At 40.9% G+C, this 16379-nt stretch overlaps 1 protein-coding gene across 1 annotated transcript; it reads right to left on the bottom strand.

The window, feature by feature from the left end:
- Positions 1-576: 576 nt before the first annotated feature.
- Positions 577-4245, bottom strand: LOC114824362 (probable pectate lyase 12). The gene is made up of 5 exons (XM_029101055.2): positions 3877-4245; positions 3310-3776; positions 2136-2439; positions 1637-1984; positions 577-802 (listed from the first exon to the last, which is right to left on the bottom strand). The coding sequence occupies exons 1-5, from the start codon at positions 4005-4007 to the stop codon at positions 592-594; spliced, it is 1461 nt and encodes a 486-aa protein (XP_028956888.1). The 5' UTR covers positions 4008-4245; the 3' UTR covers positions 577-591.
- Between the last annotated feature and the right edge of the window lie 12134 nt (positions 4246-16379).

The following is a 16379-nucleotide window of genomic DNA, read 5'->3' as shown; positions in this document are numbered from 1 at the left end:
ATTAAAGAAATATTCTCTTGTCGAAAAAGTATCACAACAATTTACAACACGCAAGTAAACAGTCTACTGTTAATATATACAAAACTAAGACGTTTTAAAGAAAACCCTACATATATATGTATGTTCACTACTGGAGTCGAGACATGTTAAACTTGGACAGTTAAGTTAGAGACAACATTGATACACTAGTCCGTTGAACAACATATTTGGCATCAAAACCTAACACATCATTGCCTTCTAGTTCTATCCACCCAGCCATGCCTAACACTAAGTTGGTAACCTCGACTGGATGGATATAAAGCAGAAAACCACTAACACAGACACAAGACACAAAGTTGTTCAACTGCAACATAAAAATGATTTGGAAACTAGATGGGAACTGCATCACCCGTTATCCATTTTCAGAAGACATCTCATCCTAAATCAAAGTGAGTTAATAAACTATATTCAGAATTACGCCAAGTAAAGTAAAAGGCAACATATTCTATTGCTTTTATGATTTTTTCTTTTCTCTTGGTCTTGGATACCAAATATGCTTCGCGCAGACACTGCTGATATAAATAAAGGAGATTAAAATCATTGAATATTTTCTCATATTATAAATGCATGTCGTCTGGGATAAGTTATAACATACAAAACTAGCAAGAATGACAATGAGATGAAAAAGGAGAAGACAGTGCAGGTGGATGGAAGTGGCGGCAGTAGAATGCTGCTGCTTCCCGACATGTCATCCGTATAGTCTGGACCAGAGCCTAAACCATTTCCGTCGCCGTCCGAGCTCCACTTCCCCAGGTTGTTGTCCCTGCTCATACAAAAGTGCATTAGGCATTGTCAGAGTATAGTATCGTACAGGTTTTACCATTTCAAACCAAGAAAGCACCACTATTTATAAGTTAACGTGATGAACAAATGTGTTCAGTCAATCCTTCAAGTTAAATAGAGTTAAATCAATTAAAGCCAGGCTTAAAAAAGTGAGAATTTACTGTGTATTTCGGAGTGCTCTATTATGAATCTCAGATGGTTCTTGCATATTCATGTATGAGTTCTTTAAAAATAAAATATAAAAAAAGCCTACCAGTAAATGGTAATAACGAATCTTTGAACATCCAAATAGCATTTTTGTTTATTTTAACGGAAGACTACCAAAAACGTTTTTGGTAATTTAAAGGTATATAGGAGAATCAGTTTTTGCACATTTTTTTTACCTCTTGTACTCGTCTCTCTCGTTTTTCTCTTCTCCTAACCATAATCTTAGATTGAAAAATAAAAATAAAAAATAAAAATCGTGCTGAAAGTAAAAAATGAGTGGGAATTAAATCTATCTCACTCTTCACATATCCTAGATGGATTAAGAGTCATTTCAATTGTGGACAAATTGGGATCATTTTGAATATCAAAGAAAGTGAAACCAAAATGCTAGAAGTCCTAGGATGACCCCAACCTCAAACCAAGTAAATCTAACTTACGTAATTTGAGCCTGAAATCAACCCATGCACCGTAAATTTGGCATGAACTAGTGGAAATTACTGAACAGTAAAGTGAGTTCATAGCCAATTAGGAAAAGTAAAAGGGAGTAAAAAGAAGAAAAAAAAGTGCAGAGGGAAAGAAAAAGAGCAACAAAGAAAAAGCAAGAGACCTGCCACCAACACCAAGGGCACCAGCATGCATGATGAGTTGGTCAATAAGCACAGCAGACTTGGGTTCCACACTGTAGGCCTTCTCATACTTAAGCTCCATTCCCTCTCCAGATGCCACAAAAAATGCTCCATTTACCATTATGTCCCCCTCCGATCTCCAGTTCCAGTCCCTCCACTTCCCTTCCGCCGTCTCCACACGCTTTGTCACCTCCTTGGCATTACGGTCTGATGGAGCAGTGTAGCGATTTCCCTGGCTGTTAATTGTAGGGTTTCCACTGCCTCCGATGGCGTACATTTCCCATTGAGTGAAGTCATTGTTGACCACGTGGATGTAACCCCTTCTACACCTACGAGAATTCTAGGGAACGTCAATATATAACATACATTATTGAATTTCACAATTACATAAAAAATCAAAAGAAACTTAACGGTTGGATTTGAGCCGCTTTAAAATTAATGTATAGCGTACAATGTTTGATGCATAATAGTATGACTAACCTAGGCATTCTCTGCACCAACTTTTCTCCAAAGTGATTGAAGGCTATGGTGACTTGCATGCCGGAGTCAGGCAAGTAGTCATCGCTGTGGCCCAGCAGCATGACTTCATTGTGATGAGAAAAATAATTGTTTGATATTGTTATTCCTGTGGACCCCATCACTGCATCTATCAGTCCATCCTTGCAGTGTGATAGGCTACAATGGTCTATCCATATGTCTTTGGATCCAAAGATGGAGATCCCATCACCGTCTGATTCTGTGCGAAAGCCATAGTGAGTAGGGCTTGAACGCACATTAGCCTGACCTGCACACACAAACAAATTACTAAAATTTGAGGGACTAGACAAATTAAAATTTGGGCCCAACTTTCTGAATACGATCATTCGTAAACATCATGTATTATAACATGAAGGGTGTTATCCATACACTTATTTTACCTGTTGCACACCTTATAATGTTTTGTTGTCGGATCGTGTGAATAGAAAAATATCAATAGACAAAAATTAACAAATATGTGTGGAAAGTAAAATGGGGTGAGTGAATAACATTGCTCTAACATGAATGAGGTAAACATAGATCCTAAAGTAAAAAAAACTAATCTTGATTTATGTAAATCCAAATAAATATTAGGTGAACACAAATATATACAATTATCAACAACAAGAAGACATATGTATTACAAAAATGGTATATACCAAATAACTCCGGATTCGTAGTTGGAAAACTAAAATACTTGTAAGTATCAGCAAACCACGCATACTAGGTAAAGTGTGTATGTATCAAATAAACCGAGACACATATTGGAAAATTTAAAATACGTGCAATTAATATTACGGTTTAGTGGTATTCTTTTTCATTTATAAGTGAGAAATCTTAGGTTTGATTTTCTCTAAATGTGAATTTGAACCACATTGTTATTAACCATTATAAGGCTTAGCATACCACCAACCCCCTAGAGTAGATATTATCGTTTGTAAAAAAAAAAAAAAAAAAAAGTGCAATTAATAGCATGTGTATTTTTTTTGTTTTTTTAATAGCATGTCTATTAGGTAATATGAGACATAACAACACAGAGGTAAATCGAGTTTTCCTTGCACACGGGACAAAATATTGGTGGCACATTAACTATGGCAAATAAATATTCATGAAAAACAAAATTGAAAAACTCCAGTACCTGACTGATGACAATGGTGGATATGCACATTGTGGATGATGACATTGCTTATGTACTGCAGAGTGATGCATCCACCACCCACAATGTGGACATTGGCTCCGCGGCCATCGAGGGTTTTGTAGCTGTTGAATATGAGTTCTTGGGAGAGCTTGATGAGCATGTTGCCAGGGAACACAATCCAGAGTGGCTCAGTCTGAATCACAGCGTATCTGAGAGTGCCTGGCCTCGGAGTCACGGCATCGTCATCCGAAGAGTCCGTCACAATGTAATACTCACCACCTTTGCCTCCATGAGCATATTGGCCAAACCCTATTGCACAATCTGCCAGGCTTTGCCTGTTGTTTGGCCAATCTGGATCACATTTCCAGCAGTCGTCTATCGGGTTACCAGTTAAGCATGCAGAAAACAGCTGGTCTTTCTGGGTTGTTTGCAGCATATGCCTTCTTGCTAATGAAGCATTAACCATCCTGAAAACACACACAAAAAAAAAGTGCAAATTCGTTACTCAGATCTAGGAAAATGGTAAGAAACAGAAGAAAAACAGAGGAAGTAAATGAGGTTATGTACCTATTAACTTGTAGAACAACTTCATCTGGGTTGGGATGCTGACCAGGGAGAGTGAGGTTGACGAATGCTGAGGCAAGAGGATAAAATGAGGTGAGAAGAAAGAGAAGGACAATGCAGGTTCGGGGGATCATTTTTTGAGGAAATGTCTGGAGGGTTTTTGATATTTTGCTGGGAATTTTATACCAATTTGGTACAAGAATGTATGTAGTTAGGGTTCTGGTTATGGAGTTGCGTGATTAATTTGAGAAGATAACAAACAGTAATTGAGTTGTAATACACCGTAGTGAATGTGTGTGAGTGGAGAAGATGACCACTTGCTTCTTCTCCCACACTCCTAACTGTATCCACATTAGTGTCATTTCAGTGTTCTTTTATAATAATTGATGTTAGACTTTTGGGATTTTCATCTCGGATAATTTTTGGGAGACTAAATTTATTAATAAAATTTGTAAACTAAATTAATATTTAAATAATAATTTAATTATTAATTTTTATTTATCTATAAATTTAATCTTTTTAGTATTATCGGTAAAAAGAAGGGAATTTTAATGAAAAGCATCCGGTACTGTTCACTTTAACGAAAAATCACATTTTTACACTAAAAAGTCAATATTGGTACTATTCACCTTACCCTTTATTTTGTCTTTATCATTAAAACTCAAAGTTTTCAAGTCCTTTTCATTAGTTTTCTTTAAAAAGAAAAAGAAACTGAGAGAGAGAGGGAGGGAGGGAGAGAGAGAGAGAGAGAGAGAGAATCTTTTTAGTATTATCGGTAAAAAGAAAAAGAAACTGAGAGAGAGAGAGAGAGCGAGAGAGAGAGAGAGAGAGAGAGAGAGAGAGATCACTGCAATGGAATCCAACCGCTCTCGAGGAAACGGTCTCCCAGAAGCTTTTTCCAGCATTACTGGCGATGGTTGGAGATTAATGCTGTTGGAAAAGTAAATCTGTTTGGAATACACTAATTATTTTTTATCAATATAAATACATGAATTATAGTTCACTTTGTAATGAATATAAACACAAATCTTAATTACAATAGGAGACAGATGTTGGTTGACTATAAACATAAATCCTAAAAGCTAGCTAGTACCAAAAATAAATGTGAATGTAGAGAGATGCGTTTTGTGCCAAATTTAGTCAAATTATTATACGCGTTGAGTTTAGAGTGTTATAGTTAAGTTTAGTGTTTTGAGCTTAAAGCGTCTACGATCGAGTTTAGTATTATGATTGCACATGTATTAAAATTTAGACAATTTTATAATACCATATTGGCATGTTATATGATCATAATGTTGTTACAAATGTAATATTTTCTCCATTATTACCCATGTACCACTCCAACAACACTTTTGAATGGTTAATTAGTGTCATTTTTTTTTAAATTTTTTCCCCCTTTATCAAAGAGATTTGTATTTCATTAATGGAAGCAAATTTTAGAATAAGATAGTGCTATTCATACACCTATTTTTTACCTGCCACACATCCTTGTTAATTTTTTGTTATTAATTTATTTTCAATTCATTTTATTTGACAGTTGAAAATTGAAAAATTATGTGAAAAATAAAAATAAGCGGTGAATAGAACTACCCTTTAGAATATTATGAAGAGATTGAGCAAATTTAGGCATTTGGAGACAAAACCTTTGGACCCCAAAAGAAAAAAAGAATACTTCCCACTTGTAAACAAAACCTTTGGACTCCAAAACAGAAAGTGGTCCATTGGTAAGAGCGTGGACTACGACTTTCTAATAAAAAAAAATATGGGAGGTCCCATGTTTGATATTATGAGCTGGTGAGTTTGTTTGACTGTAGTTACAAGTAGGGTGAAATTCCTCATAGCCTATCCGAATCAAAAAATAGTTGATAACCGTGGCTTGCCATCAGTTTCTCTTTTTTATAAAAAGGGAAAAACAAAAAAACTTTCCGCTTGTCATCCAGCTCACAAATCAACCAGGTGCCAAAAAGTCTTATATATGGATAATGATTAACCATGATGTGTAAAATTGTGCTCCATATACAACATGTTTACAACGTCAATTTGTCAAACCGCTAGATATACTAGATTAGGTAGAGTTTAGTTTAGTCTAATGATTGATGACATGGCACTAGCTAATCGGACCATTAGTCTAGGTTTATGCAGTATTATGGAAAGGTTGGTAGGTAAGGAAGTTGGTATGTCGTGGTGCAAGGAAGGGGCTTTTTGACTTTTTGGACCTTACTCAAACCACAGTTAAGGCTCTGCACTGCCCAAGTTCAGTCTTCAGCTCGTACAGTGTCAGCTTTCACCACGTTCATGTATAATTCTCTATCTTTCTATTTTCATTTCATTTCCTCCACTTTTCTTACATTTTATTTTTACCTTGTTTTCTTTACAAAAAAATTAATATAGGTGTTGACGTAACTTAATAATAACCGTTTAAGTAAAAGGGAAAGAAATGAGAGAAAAATTAGAAGGGGAGAGAATCTTCTTCCATTATAAACACCTTATCTGCTTGAAGCTCTCCCCATTCTTTTGTGGAGAAATGTTTATAATATGAATATATCTAAATTGTGACATTTTGTGTTAATAATACAATATAACAACATTATGTATGTAAGTTTATCTTCACCTATTACTGATATTGATTCTAATTGGAAGCTCTAGTTCTAACACACTGTAATAAGAAAGATTGACGCAACTTGATAAATTGAATAGGGAAATCGAACGATTACTTTGAGCTAGATCCATTAGTACGAATTCAGCAAAAATTGAAAAAAAAAACTCAAAGTTTAATATTGATTTATAATAAGAATACTCAAGTACAATCCTAAAAGTTAAGGAGAACTAATGAAAAGGGCTTGAAAACTTTGAGTTTTAACGATAAGGACAAAATAAAAGGTAAAATGAATAGTACCAGGATTGACTTTTTAGTGTAAAATGTGGTTTTTCATGAAAGTGAACAGTACCGAAAGTTTTTCGTTAAAGTTCCCAAAAAGTTATCTATATGATCTTAACAGATCCTAATTTCAAAAGAAAAATAAAAGAAATAATTTAATTCGAAAAATTCCCTAAACAATTATAAGCACGCGCAATATATGATTTTGGCAAAACAGACTCAAGACACTAAGACAGAAACGGAGCATCTAAGGCCATCTCCAATTACATGGACTATGTTTAGCCCCCGTTCAGATTATAGCTCTGCAAAAAATTATTTTTTATTGAACAGTGCTAGACTATAGCATCTCCAATTGAAGAGGGCTATTTTTTAGCCCCCTCAATAATTTATTATTTTAAGCATGTTCTTTAATTTGATTGGTTAATTGAATTAAACTACTATATTAAAATAGAGAACTTTAACGAAAAGCTCCCGGTACTGTTCACTTTAACAAAAAACCATATTTTAACAATAAAAAGTCAATCTTGGTACTATTCACTTTACCCTTTATTTTGTTCTTGTCGTTAAAACTCAAAGTTGTCAAGCCCTTTTCATTCGTTTTCCTATTAAAATAAGGTTTTCAAACATATTTTGAGTGTCACTTATCACTAAATGAATAAGCCTCCAGATATATTTTGAATGTCATTTGAAGATGTGGCAATTGAAAGATTATTGAAAAAAATTAAAGGAAAGATTATTGGAAGAGGTAAGAGAGGGGTGTGTATGAAAAGAGTGTTTGATGTGAATAGAATGTTAAGAATTGAAATAAAATGAGATAAGATAATATGGAAGGGTGAAATGAATGTGAGAAATTAATGATGTAGAAATGTCTTAGGTATTCATAGGAAAAAGATGGCCAGCCCGGCCATATGGTTGGATTTTGGCCTGTGGGTCCCAAGACTTTTTGGCCTAGACATCCATTAGAAATGAGTTTTGTGTCAAAAAGAGATATCCTTTGGCCTATGATTCTATAGCAGGCCCGATTGGAGATGGTCTAAGTTTTTGAAAATTAAGGCTTGAGACTAATAGAGAAGAACTTGGTCAAAATTGACTCTTCATCCGTTTATGCTACCTCAAAAATTTAGAACATTAACCTTTAAAAAATTCAAGCAACAAATATCCTTTAAATCTACGAGTGGCCAATTATGTACTCACTTTTCTTAACTAAACATTGTTTCCTTATTTGTCTTAATAAATCAAGTGTTTATCTTAGTGCAAACACACCAAGGACAGTTATGGAGGAGATGGTTAGGATACTTGGGATGCCAATTATTGATAACCCTAGTACTTATCTGGGTCTGCCAACAATTTGGGGTAGGTCTAAATGTCAAGCTTTGGGGTATATTAAAGATCGATTATTGAGAAACATTTAAGGGTGGAAACATATATTGTTGTCGCATGTGGGCAAAGAAGTACTGATTAAAGTTGTTGCTCAAGCTATTCTAGTTTATCCAATGAATCTTTTCAAATTTCATGCATATTTTTGCAAGGAACTAGATTCCCTGATTGCGGGTTTTTGGTGGGGACAAAATAATGAGGATAAGAGGATTCATTGGGTTAGCTGGGATGTCATTGGCTTGCTGAAGCATGATGGAGGGCTCAGTTTTAGAATTTTACAAGAGTTTAATTTGCTTTGTTGGCAAAACAGTGTTGGAGAATGTTGATGAAGCCTGATTCTTTATGGGTCAGATTTATGAAAGCAAAATACTTTCCTCATTCCTCATTTCTCGAGGCTAGAAAAGGGAGTAGAGCCTCATGGGCTTGGGCAAGTTTATTGGAAGGGAGATAGATTCTTTTGAGAGGTGGCCAGTGGCAGGTGATGAATGGAAGAAATATAAGGCTCTGGATGGATCGTTGGGTTCCTTCTTTACCAAATGGACATCCTTATCCTTCAGAGTCTTCTAATATAAACTGGAGTCAGAATGTTGCTTCCATAATTAGGCCATATTCTCTTGAATGGGACCTCCAACAGATAAAAGAGGTACAAATTGAAGACCATTCTTGTGATGGTAGATACATTTGGCCTTCAGAAAGAGGGGTAAATATACGATTAAGTTTGGTTATCATTAGATTCATAGCAGGGAGGCTCCTATTCGGCATAGGAGATCATCTTTACTTGCTTCGATAAACAAACAAGTTTGGAAGAGTATTTGGAAGCTGGAGGTCCCTCCAAAGATCAGAATTTTCATTTGGCAAATCCTTCATAGAGCTATGGCAACCAGGTTGGATCTCTTTAAAAGACATGTTGTTTGTGGATGCAAATTTCTTCCTCCTCGATCTTGGACGATTTTGCACCTACAAAACAATTAACACCTTAGGTTAAGGCCAAGAGCCTCACGCGCCCACGATGAATGGGGGGGGGGGGCTTTGGCCGAAGAACCTCCGATGCCAAAGTTAGAATTTAGAGAGAAAGAGTGTTTAGAGAATTTTGGGATTTTTGCCAAAGTGTTGGAATTAGCTTTTTGGTGAGAATGAGAGTATATTTATAGGGATAGGAGGTGGCTAGGGTTTTTAGGTTTAATTAGCCAATTTATTTGGCTATTAAACATAAAATGAATGTTTTGGTGGTTTTTTGTATAATTGGCTAATAAAAAGGAAGAAATTGTGGGAAAAGGTAGAAAAAAGGTAATGGATTAGGTTTTTCAATGGGATAGCCGGCCCTCTTGTGTTTTTAGGTTTGAGTGGATGTTTCAAATTGACAATTAAGGGATTGATTAGGTAATTAATCCCTTAATTAGTCAATTATTATGATTTTATGAAATATGAAAGGAATAAGTATATTATTTAGCTAATTGATTAGCTAAATAATGAAATGGGAAATATATGAATAAATTAGGTTTTAAGTTGATACCTATTTTGGGCACTTTTGACTTGGTTGAAAAAATGATTCTCTACTGCTCGCGTGTAGGAAACCCGGTATGCCTCGAGGGTATTTTTGTCCTCTTTTGTCCAAAAGTCCACGTGTCGCCTAGTGAATATTTTTGGCTCCACAAATGCCCCCACACCTGTTGGGCTGCTCGCAAAAAAGGGCAGCAGCTGTAGAGATCTTCTTGCTTTAGGAAACTTAAGACTGCTTCCTATTTTGATGTTGATTCTCTCTTTAATAGGAAATTAGATCCTTCTAGGAAAGGGAAATAAATTTCTCTCAAAGCCTATTTAAGTCCACCTTAAGTGGGTTATTAAATCAACTTTGGAGAGCGATTTATTCTACCCTACAAGAGAGAGATAGCTTAGAGGATATTTGTTCCCCCTCCTCTAGCAATCTTCTACATCTTGCCCGTGCAAAGGACCGTCTTTCGTTGCTTTCTTCGTCTTCTTCGTGCCGCACCGATGTAAGAAAAATTTAATTTTTCTTGCCTTATTCTTGGATAGTGCTATTGCGGGGCAGCCGTCGGGGTGGTGCGGCACATCGGCTGGCAGGGGCCAGGAGTTGGCTCGGCATGGGCCGAGGAGATGTTGTGGCAGGGACCACTGCTTGGGCAGCTTGGCTTGGCTTGAGCCAAAAGGCAGCTTGTGCAACTAGGGTCGCGGATTGTGGCGCTGGGGCGCAGTGCTAGGCGAGCTGCATGGCTCATGTCCTTTGGGCTCTTGGACCTGACTCGGGCCAGGCTGGTGATTGAGAGAAATAAGGAGATTGCGGGTCTCATGGGCTGCTGGAATGTTGGGCATGCAGGCCTCCTGCCTGTTGGAATGCTGGGTTGAGCTCCCCTGCTGAGTACCATGAATGTCGTTGGCTGCTTAGTCCTCTTTGCCGAAAGAAAGGTGGGCTACTCCAGAAAGAGGAGGTAAAGAGGATCAAGGCGGATGCATTGGCTCGTCTGATCGCTGTCGTGGAGCTTACTATGAATGCAGATGGAAATAAGAGATCTTCCCCGCCTGCTCATGAGATGCCAGTTAAGAAAAAACTGAAGACTTCTTCTGCTGCTCATGAGGGTCCGCTTGCTACCGAGAGGTATGTGATTGACATGATTTTCCAATGGGAAGAAATGTAAGGCTGCTAGATCTGAGCATGTGGCGTCTTCCATGTTGAGAATGGCTAGTACAATTGTGGATAAGATTACTCAGCGTAAAGGTTTTATCATGCCCCCAGTGCCGAAGTCTGTACCAGGACGTTCTTTGGGAGCCAAGTCCGGTTCACCTTTGTAGAGACTTGCTATTATGAAGAGTGGTAAGGTGGACTCTGCTGCTAAAGTGGCGCCAAAGCCTGCTCCCTTTGCTGCTGAGATTGATTTGCCTCAGATTCAAGATCTTAAGCTTGCAATTTCTGAGCTTCGTTTCGCTACTTATGCTAAGAAGAGAGTGGATAAGCTGCAGCGCGTCCGTGTTAGTCTGCTTAAGAAGAATAAGCAACTGAAGGGTGAGAAGGATGTGCTTGAGGTTTTAAGACCTTCTCTATTTCTCCGGAAGACTTGCTTGCTTTTACTTTTAAGGCTTCCATTGGTGAAGTAGTTGGAGAAGTTAGTGCCCAGACTGGGGCAGCCAGGGGTGAAGCGTCGGATGATGCCGCTGCTAAGAGCGTTACGGCTGTTGAAGGTGTGGCGACCAAGTAGTCGTAGGATGTCCAAGCTGCTGTAGTGTAGTATTTTAGGTAGCCTTTAGGATTTTCTTTGTTTTTCCTTGTAGCTTTTGTTTTGCTTGAACTCCTTCGGCCTTTGCTAGTTGTTTATAAACATGTTTTCCTTCGTTTTTCTTCATCTTCACTTCTTTTGTTCATGCCTTAACCTTTAGACTTGATAGACCAGTGGCAGGCATGCTACTTTTTTATAAGCAGACAAACTCGCGTAGCCTATGCAACCGTAGGTGTTGGTGTAGAACTTTGCAAAGTTGTTAGCCATAGGGTTGGCAGCCGGATGCCTTACTTACAGAAGCAAACAAGTCCGCGTAACCACTAGGCTGTTAACCTTGACTTTCTTCAATTCCGTAGGTTGCGTAGCAAGTATCACAACACTTTAGGACTTGGTGTAGGTTGTTCCGCGCTTGGCAGAGGTGAAGCTTATCGACTACGTAGCATGTCGGCAGTGGATAAAACTTCGTATATGCGCGCTAGCTTGTTTAACCTTTCACAAGAATGTGCGGTTGTATAAGTCTAGTGCGGCTTCACTGCTCGAAAGGCAAGCCATAGGCAGTCTTCTGGAATCCGTAGGCTACCTTAGTGCACTCGGTAGCAGCTTTAGGATTCCAGGGCAGCCGTCTATTGGATGTACTGCGTAATGTGCCCTCTCCGTCTCTAGGGCCCGGTTCCCCACGGATTAGGCTAAGAGACCCAAAATCCTTCAGTTAGCTAAGCCTTGAAAAAGACCATTGCGGCTACTTCTAGGAATCCCGGCGCAAGCCATTGTGCATCTAGTTATACTAGGGCAGCCAGGCTCATCCACGTCTGGATATTCGGAGTGTAAAGTTTATCCTCCCGTCTTGGAGAGCTGACCCATAAGGGTGTCGGAGAATTGGTTTACCCTCTCGCACTGGAGAGCATGGTTGGTCCCTCGGGGGGCGCAATTCCTGCGATGAGTCCCTAAGAAGGGCGCAGTCTTCTTTTGAAGTGCAGGAATGATTAGTTGTTGTAAGCATGCAGCCAAGCCAAGTTGTGATTACTTCTAAATTCCTTATTGAAAAACGAGTGAAACGAACGAGAACTTTAGCTATAAGGTAGGAACTGCATAACAACTGGATAGTCCTCAGCTTGTGAGGTGGTGCCCGTTGAGCTTATTGAGTCTTCGGGTTTTGATGTAGCGGGAGGTCACACATGGTACTTCTTCAGATTGTAGGCCATCCATTTCTTTTCAATCTTTTTGCCGCTTCATGGTGGTGAGGGTGTAATTACTCTTGCCCCCTACTCTGCTGATCTTGTACGGACCTTCCCAGATGGGATCCATCTTTTTGGAGCCTTCTCTGCCGGCAGTGATGAAGGTTTTTCTGCGTCGTCGACATGCAAATGCCAGAAGTCTCCATCGGGTGGAGTAGGCGCAGCTAGAGTGTGCTTGGCTACTTTTGAGGCATCGTTGGGCCGCTCTGTTGCGTCACCTAGGCTCAGCGTGAAGACGCAGTAGGGAGCTGTGGAGATGGGGCCATGTCATACGCAACAGGAGATGCTCAACTGCCGGTATTGGGCCACTCTAGAGTTGAATCATTGAGCAAGGGTCAGCTAGGGCCGTGTGATGCGCAGCAAGAAATGGTACTCAACTGACGGTACATGTTGCTCCTATGTAGAATCTTTTAGGGTGACGTGGACAAAACTTGCTTTCGAGTGTGTCCTTCCAGTGTTGCGTTCGTCAGAAAACTTTACATCCGCCAGGGTCTACGCCTTTATCGTCGCGCGTCTGGATTGGGCAGAATAGTACGTCATTAGGATGATTGCATGCGTTTGAAAGTAAAACTTGTGCTTCTGGGTTGCAACAACTATCGCCAAAGTTAGCTTTTGAATTTTTAATAACATCGAGGAGAGCTTTTGAACTGTAGAATACAGGTAGTCGGGCCCCCATCTCTTCTCGCATAATGGTAGAGCTTATTGCTACTTTAGATAACGTCAAACATGTGAATAAGTCCTCCGCTGCTTCTAGGGAGGTGATGTCGGGTACTTCTTCAAGTCCTTGAATGTGCATTGGAGAGCCTCATCCCAAAGTGCATACTTCTCTGCCAAAGCAAAAGAGTCTGCCAGAGTTAGATCTTCTTTCATGATCAATTTTCCGAATAGCGAGTGGTCTGCTGGAAGTCCTTTTTGGAAGGCTGCTCTAGCTATCGAGTCGTTGCATCCGACTATTTTTGCCTTCTCTACTTTGAACCTCCTTATATAGTCGCGAAGTGACTCATTTGGGTTCTTCTTGACGTTGAACAAATGATCAGATTTCTTTTTGATCGAGCGATAGGATGAATATTCTTTGGTGAAAACCAAAGAAAGTTCGTAGAAATTCCGGATGGATTGTGGCGGCAGGGTGTAGAACCAATCTTGCGCCTCGCCTTGTAGAGTGGTGGCGAATATCTTGCACATAAGCTCATCGTTGTTTCGATAAAGGATCATTGCGCTTCGGTAGCGCTTTAAGTGTCTCTCCGGGTCTTCATCCCCTTTGAAAGATGTGAAATGTGGCATGCTGAACTCTCGTGGAGGCTCTGCCTGCTCGATCTCGTCCGTGAAGGGTGACCTGCTTATGTTGGTCATGTTCCGCCGTAGTGCCTCGTCGGTGACCTCGTTGCGTTGGAAATCATGCAATCGCTTGGTCAAGAGTCTCTCTACTTCTTCCTGAATTTGCCTTTGTTGGGGTAGCGGAGCTCTCGGCTGCCCCCAGCCATGACTTGCTGGTCTAGGCTGCTCTTCCATGTGTTTGGCTCGTCTACGCCGCAGATGCAGTGCATGTGGTGCGTTTCTAGCAGGCGAGCGAGTTCTTCGCAGGCTGCTGGTTGAACTTGAGCTGGATTGAGTGACTGCTTCTCTCCGTCCGTCGTGCTGCCTACTCTGATGTGAGGTGGATGATGCTCCTTGTGGGCTTAGCCGCGAATTAACACTTTGTCCGGAAGGTTGCTCATGTTGACTATCAGAGTGTGACCCCATGAATGTATGCTCATCCGTGGGCCTAGTCGAGAGTACACGCTCCTCCGCGCGCTAAGACGGGAGTATACGCTATCTCGGGGGCCCAATCGGGAATGTACACTGCCTGAACGTTCGGCTCATGGCTGGTCGAATGGCTGCTTGCCAGGACACTGCTGGAAAGGTTCGTCTGCCCTTGTCCTACTTCGGGATACCTCGTCCGGGGCACGTTGGATCCCGATGCGTTGCAAAAGTTGATTCACCAAAGTTGTCTGTTGTGTAAGGGCGCTCGTCAACTCTATGACTTGTCGAGACAAGTGTTGTTCGCCATTTGGATTGGAAGAGCTTGGAAGGAATGCGCCTCCTTGGGCAGTGGAAAGGTGGTAGACTCCGGGCGCGAGATTTGAGTTGGGAAATGTCAAATCCGCGAAAAAATATGGTGAGAATGCCCCCAGCTCGATGGTAGGTCCGGATGGTTGAGATAGTCTTGGGCCGACTTGGGCTGCTTGGAAAGCCATGGGAGCAGGCTGGGCCGTGAGAGTGGGCTGCTCGAAAGAAGCAGGCTGGACCACGGGAGTGGGTTGCTCGTCGGGAGCAGGCTGGGTCACGAGAGCAGGCTGCTTGGCAGGAGCAGGCTGGGCCACGGGAGTGGGCTGCTTGGCAGGAGCAGGTTGCTTGGCGGGAGCAGGCTGGGCCACGGAAGTAGGCTGCTTGGCAGGAGCAGGCTGGGCCACGGGAGTGGGCTGCTTGGCAGGAGCAGGATGGGCCACGGGAGTGGGTTGCTCGACGAGAGCAGGCTGGATCACGGGAGCAGGCTGCTCAATGCGCGGTGCATGTGAATGCGAGGCTTGGGCTTCGGTCCACATGAACTTGGATGGCACGGCTTGGATCGTGGTCTTGGTACCGTGAGCCTTGGATGGCACGGCTCGGGCCGTGGTGAAGGCTCCATGGACCTCGCCACGAGTGGCTACCGAAGTAGCCATCGTGGTGGTTCCCATGGTGGCCGTGGTGAAGGCATCATGAACCTCGCCGTGGGTGGCTACCGAGGTAGACACCACGGTGGTTCCCATGGTGGAAGCTCGTGGTGATGATGCCGCTCCCCTTATTGTCGCATTTTGCCTTACGGATCTCCGGGTCGTGGTGAAGGCTCCATGGACCTCGCCACGAGTGGCTACCGAAGTAGCCACCGCGGTGGTTCCCATGGTGGCCGTGGTGAAGGCACCATGGACCTCGCCGCGGGTAGCTACCGAAGTAGCCACCACGGTGGTTCCCATGGTGGAAGCTCGTGATGATGATGCCGCTCCCCTTATTGTCGCATTTAGCCTCACGGATCTCCGCAATCCCATTTCTTGAACATTAGAATTTTCACTTGTGGAATTTTCTAAATTTCTAGCCATTATATTTTGCTTATACGTTTTATCAAAGAACCTTTGCAAGTAAAAAATTCTAATAATAAGAACGTATGAAAAATATTCAAATGGACTAGAAAATAAAGAAAAAACCTTTTTTGTGCGAGAGTCTTCTACGAGTATGGATTTCAACTCTCAATGAAAGCACCAATTTGTGGATGCAAATTTCTTCCTCTTCGATCTTGGACGATTTTGCACCTACAAAACAATTAACACCTTAGGTTAAGGCCAAGAGCCTCACGCGCCCACGATGAATGGGGGGGGCTTTGGCCGAAGAACCTCCGATGCCAAAGTTAGAATTTAGAGAGAAAGAGTGTTTAGAGAATTTTGAGATTTTTGCCAAAGTGTTGGAATTAGCTTTTTGGTGAGAATGAGAGTATATTTATAGGGATAGGAGGTGGCGAGGGTTTTTAGGTTTAATTAGCCAATTTATATGGCTATTAAACATAAAATGAATGTTTTGGTGGTTTTTTGTATAATTGGCTAATAAAAAGGAAGAAATGGTGGGAAAAGGTAGAAAAAAGGTAATGGATTAGGTTTTTCAATGGGATAGCCGGCCCTCTTGTGTTTTTAGGTTTGAGTGGATGTTTCAAATTGACAATTAAGGGATTGATTAGGTAATTAATCCCTTAATTAGTCAATTATTATGATTTTATGAAAT

The sequence above is a fragment of the Malus domestica genome, chromosome 04 (genome assembly GCF_042453785.1).
Source record: "Malus domestica chromosome 04, GDT2T_hap1".
Classification (NCBI taxonomy): domain Eukaryota; kingdom Viridiplantae; phylum Streptophyta; class Magnoliopsida; order Rosales; family Rosaceae; genus Malus; species Malus domestica.
Note: the sequence above shows the minus strand (reverse complement) of the source record. Positions and strands in the feature narration are given on the sequence as shown.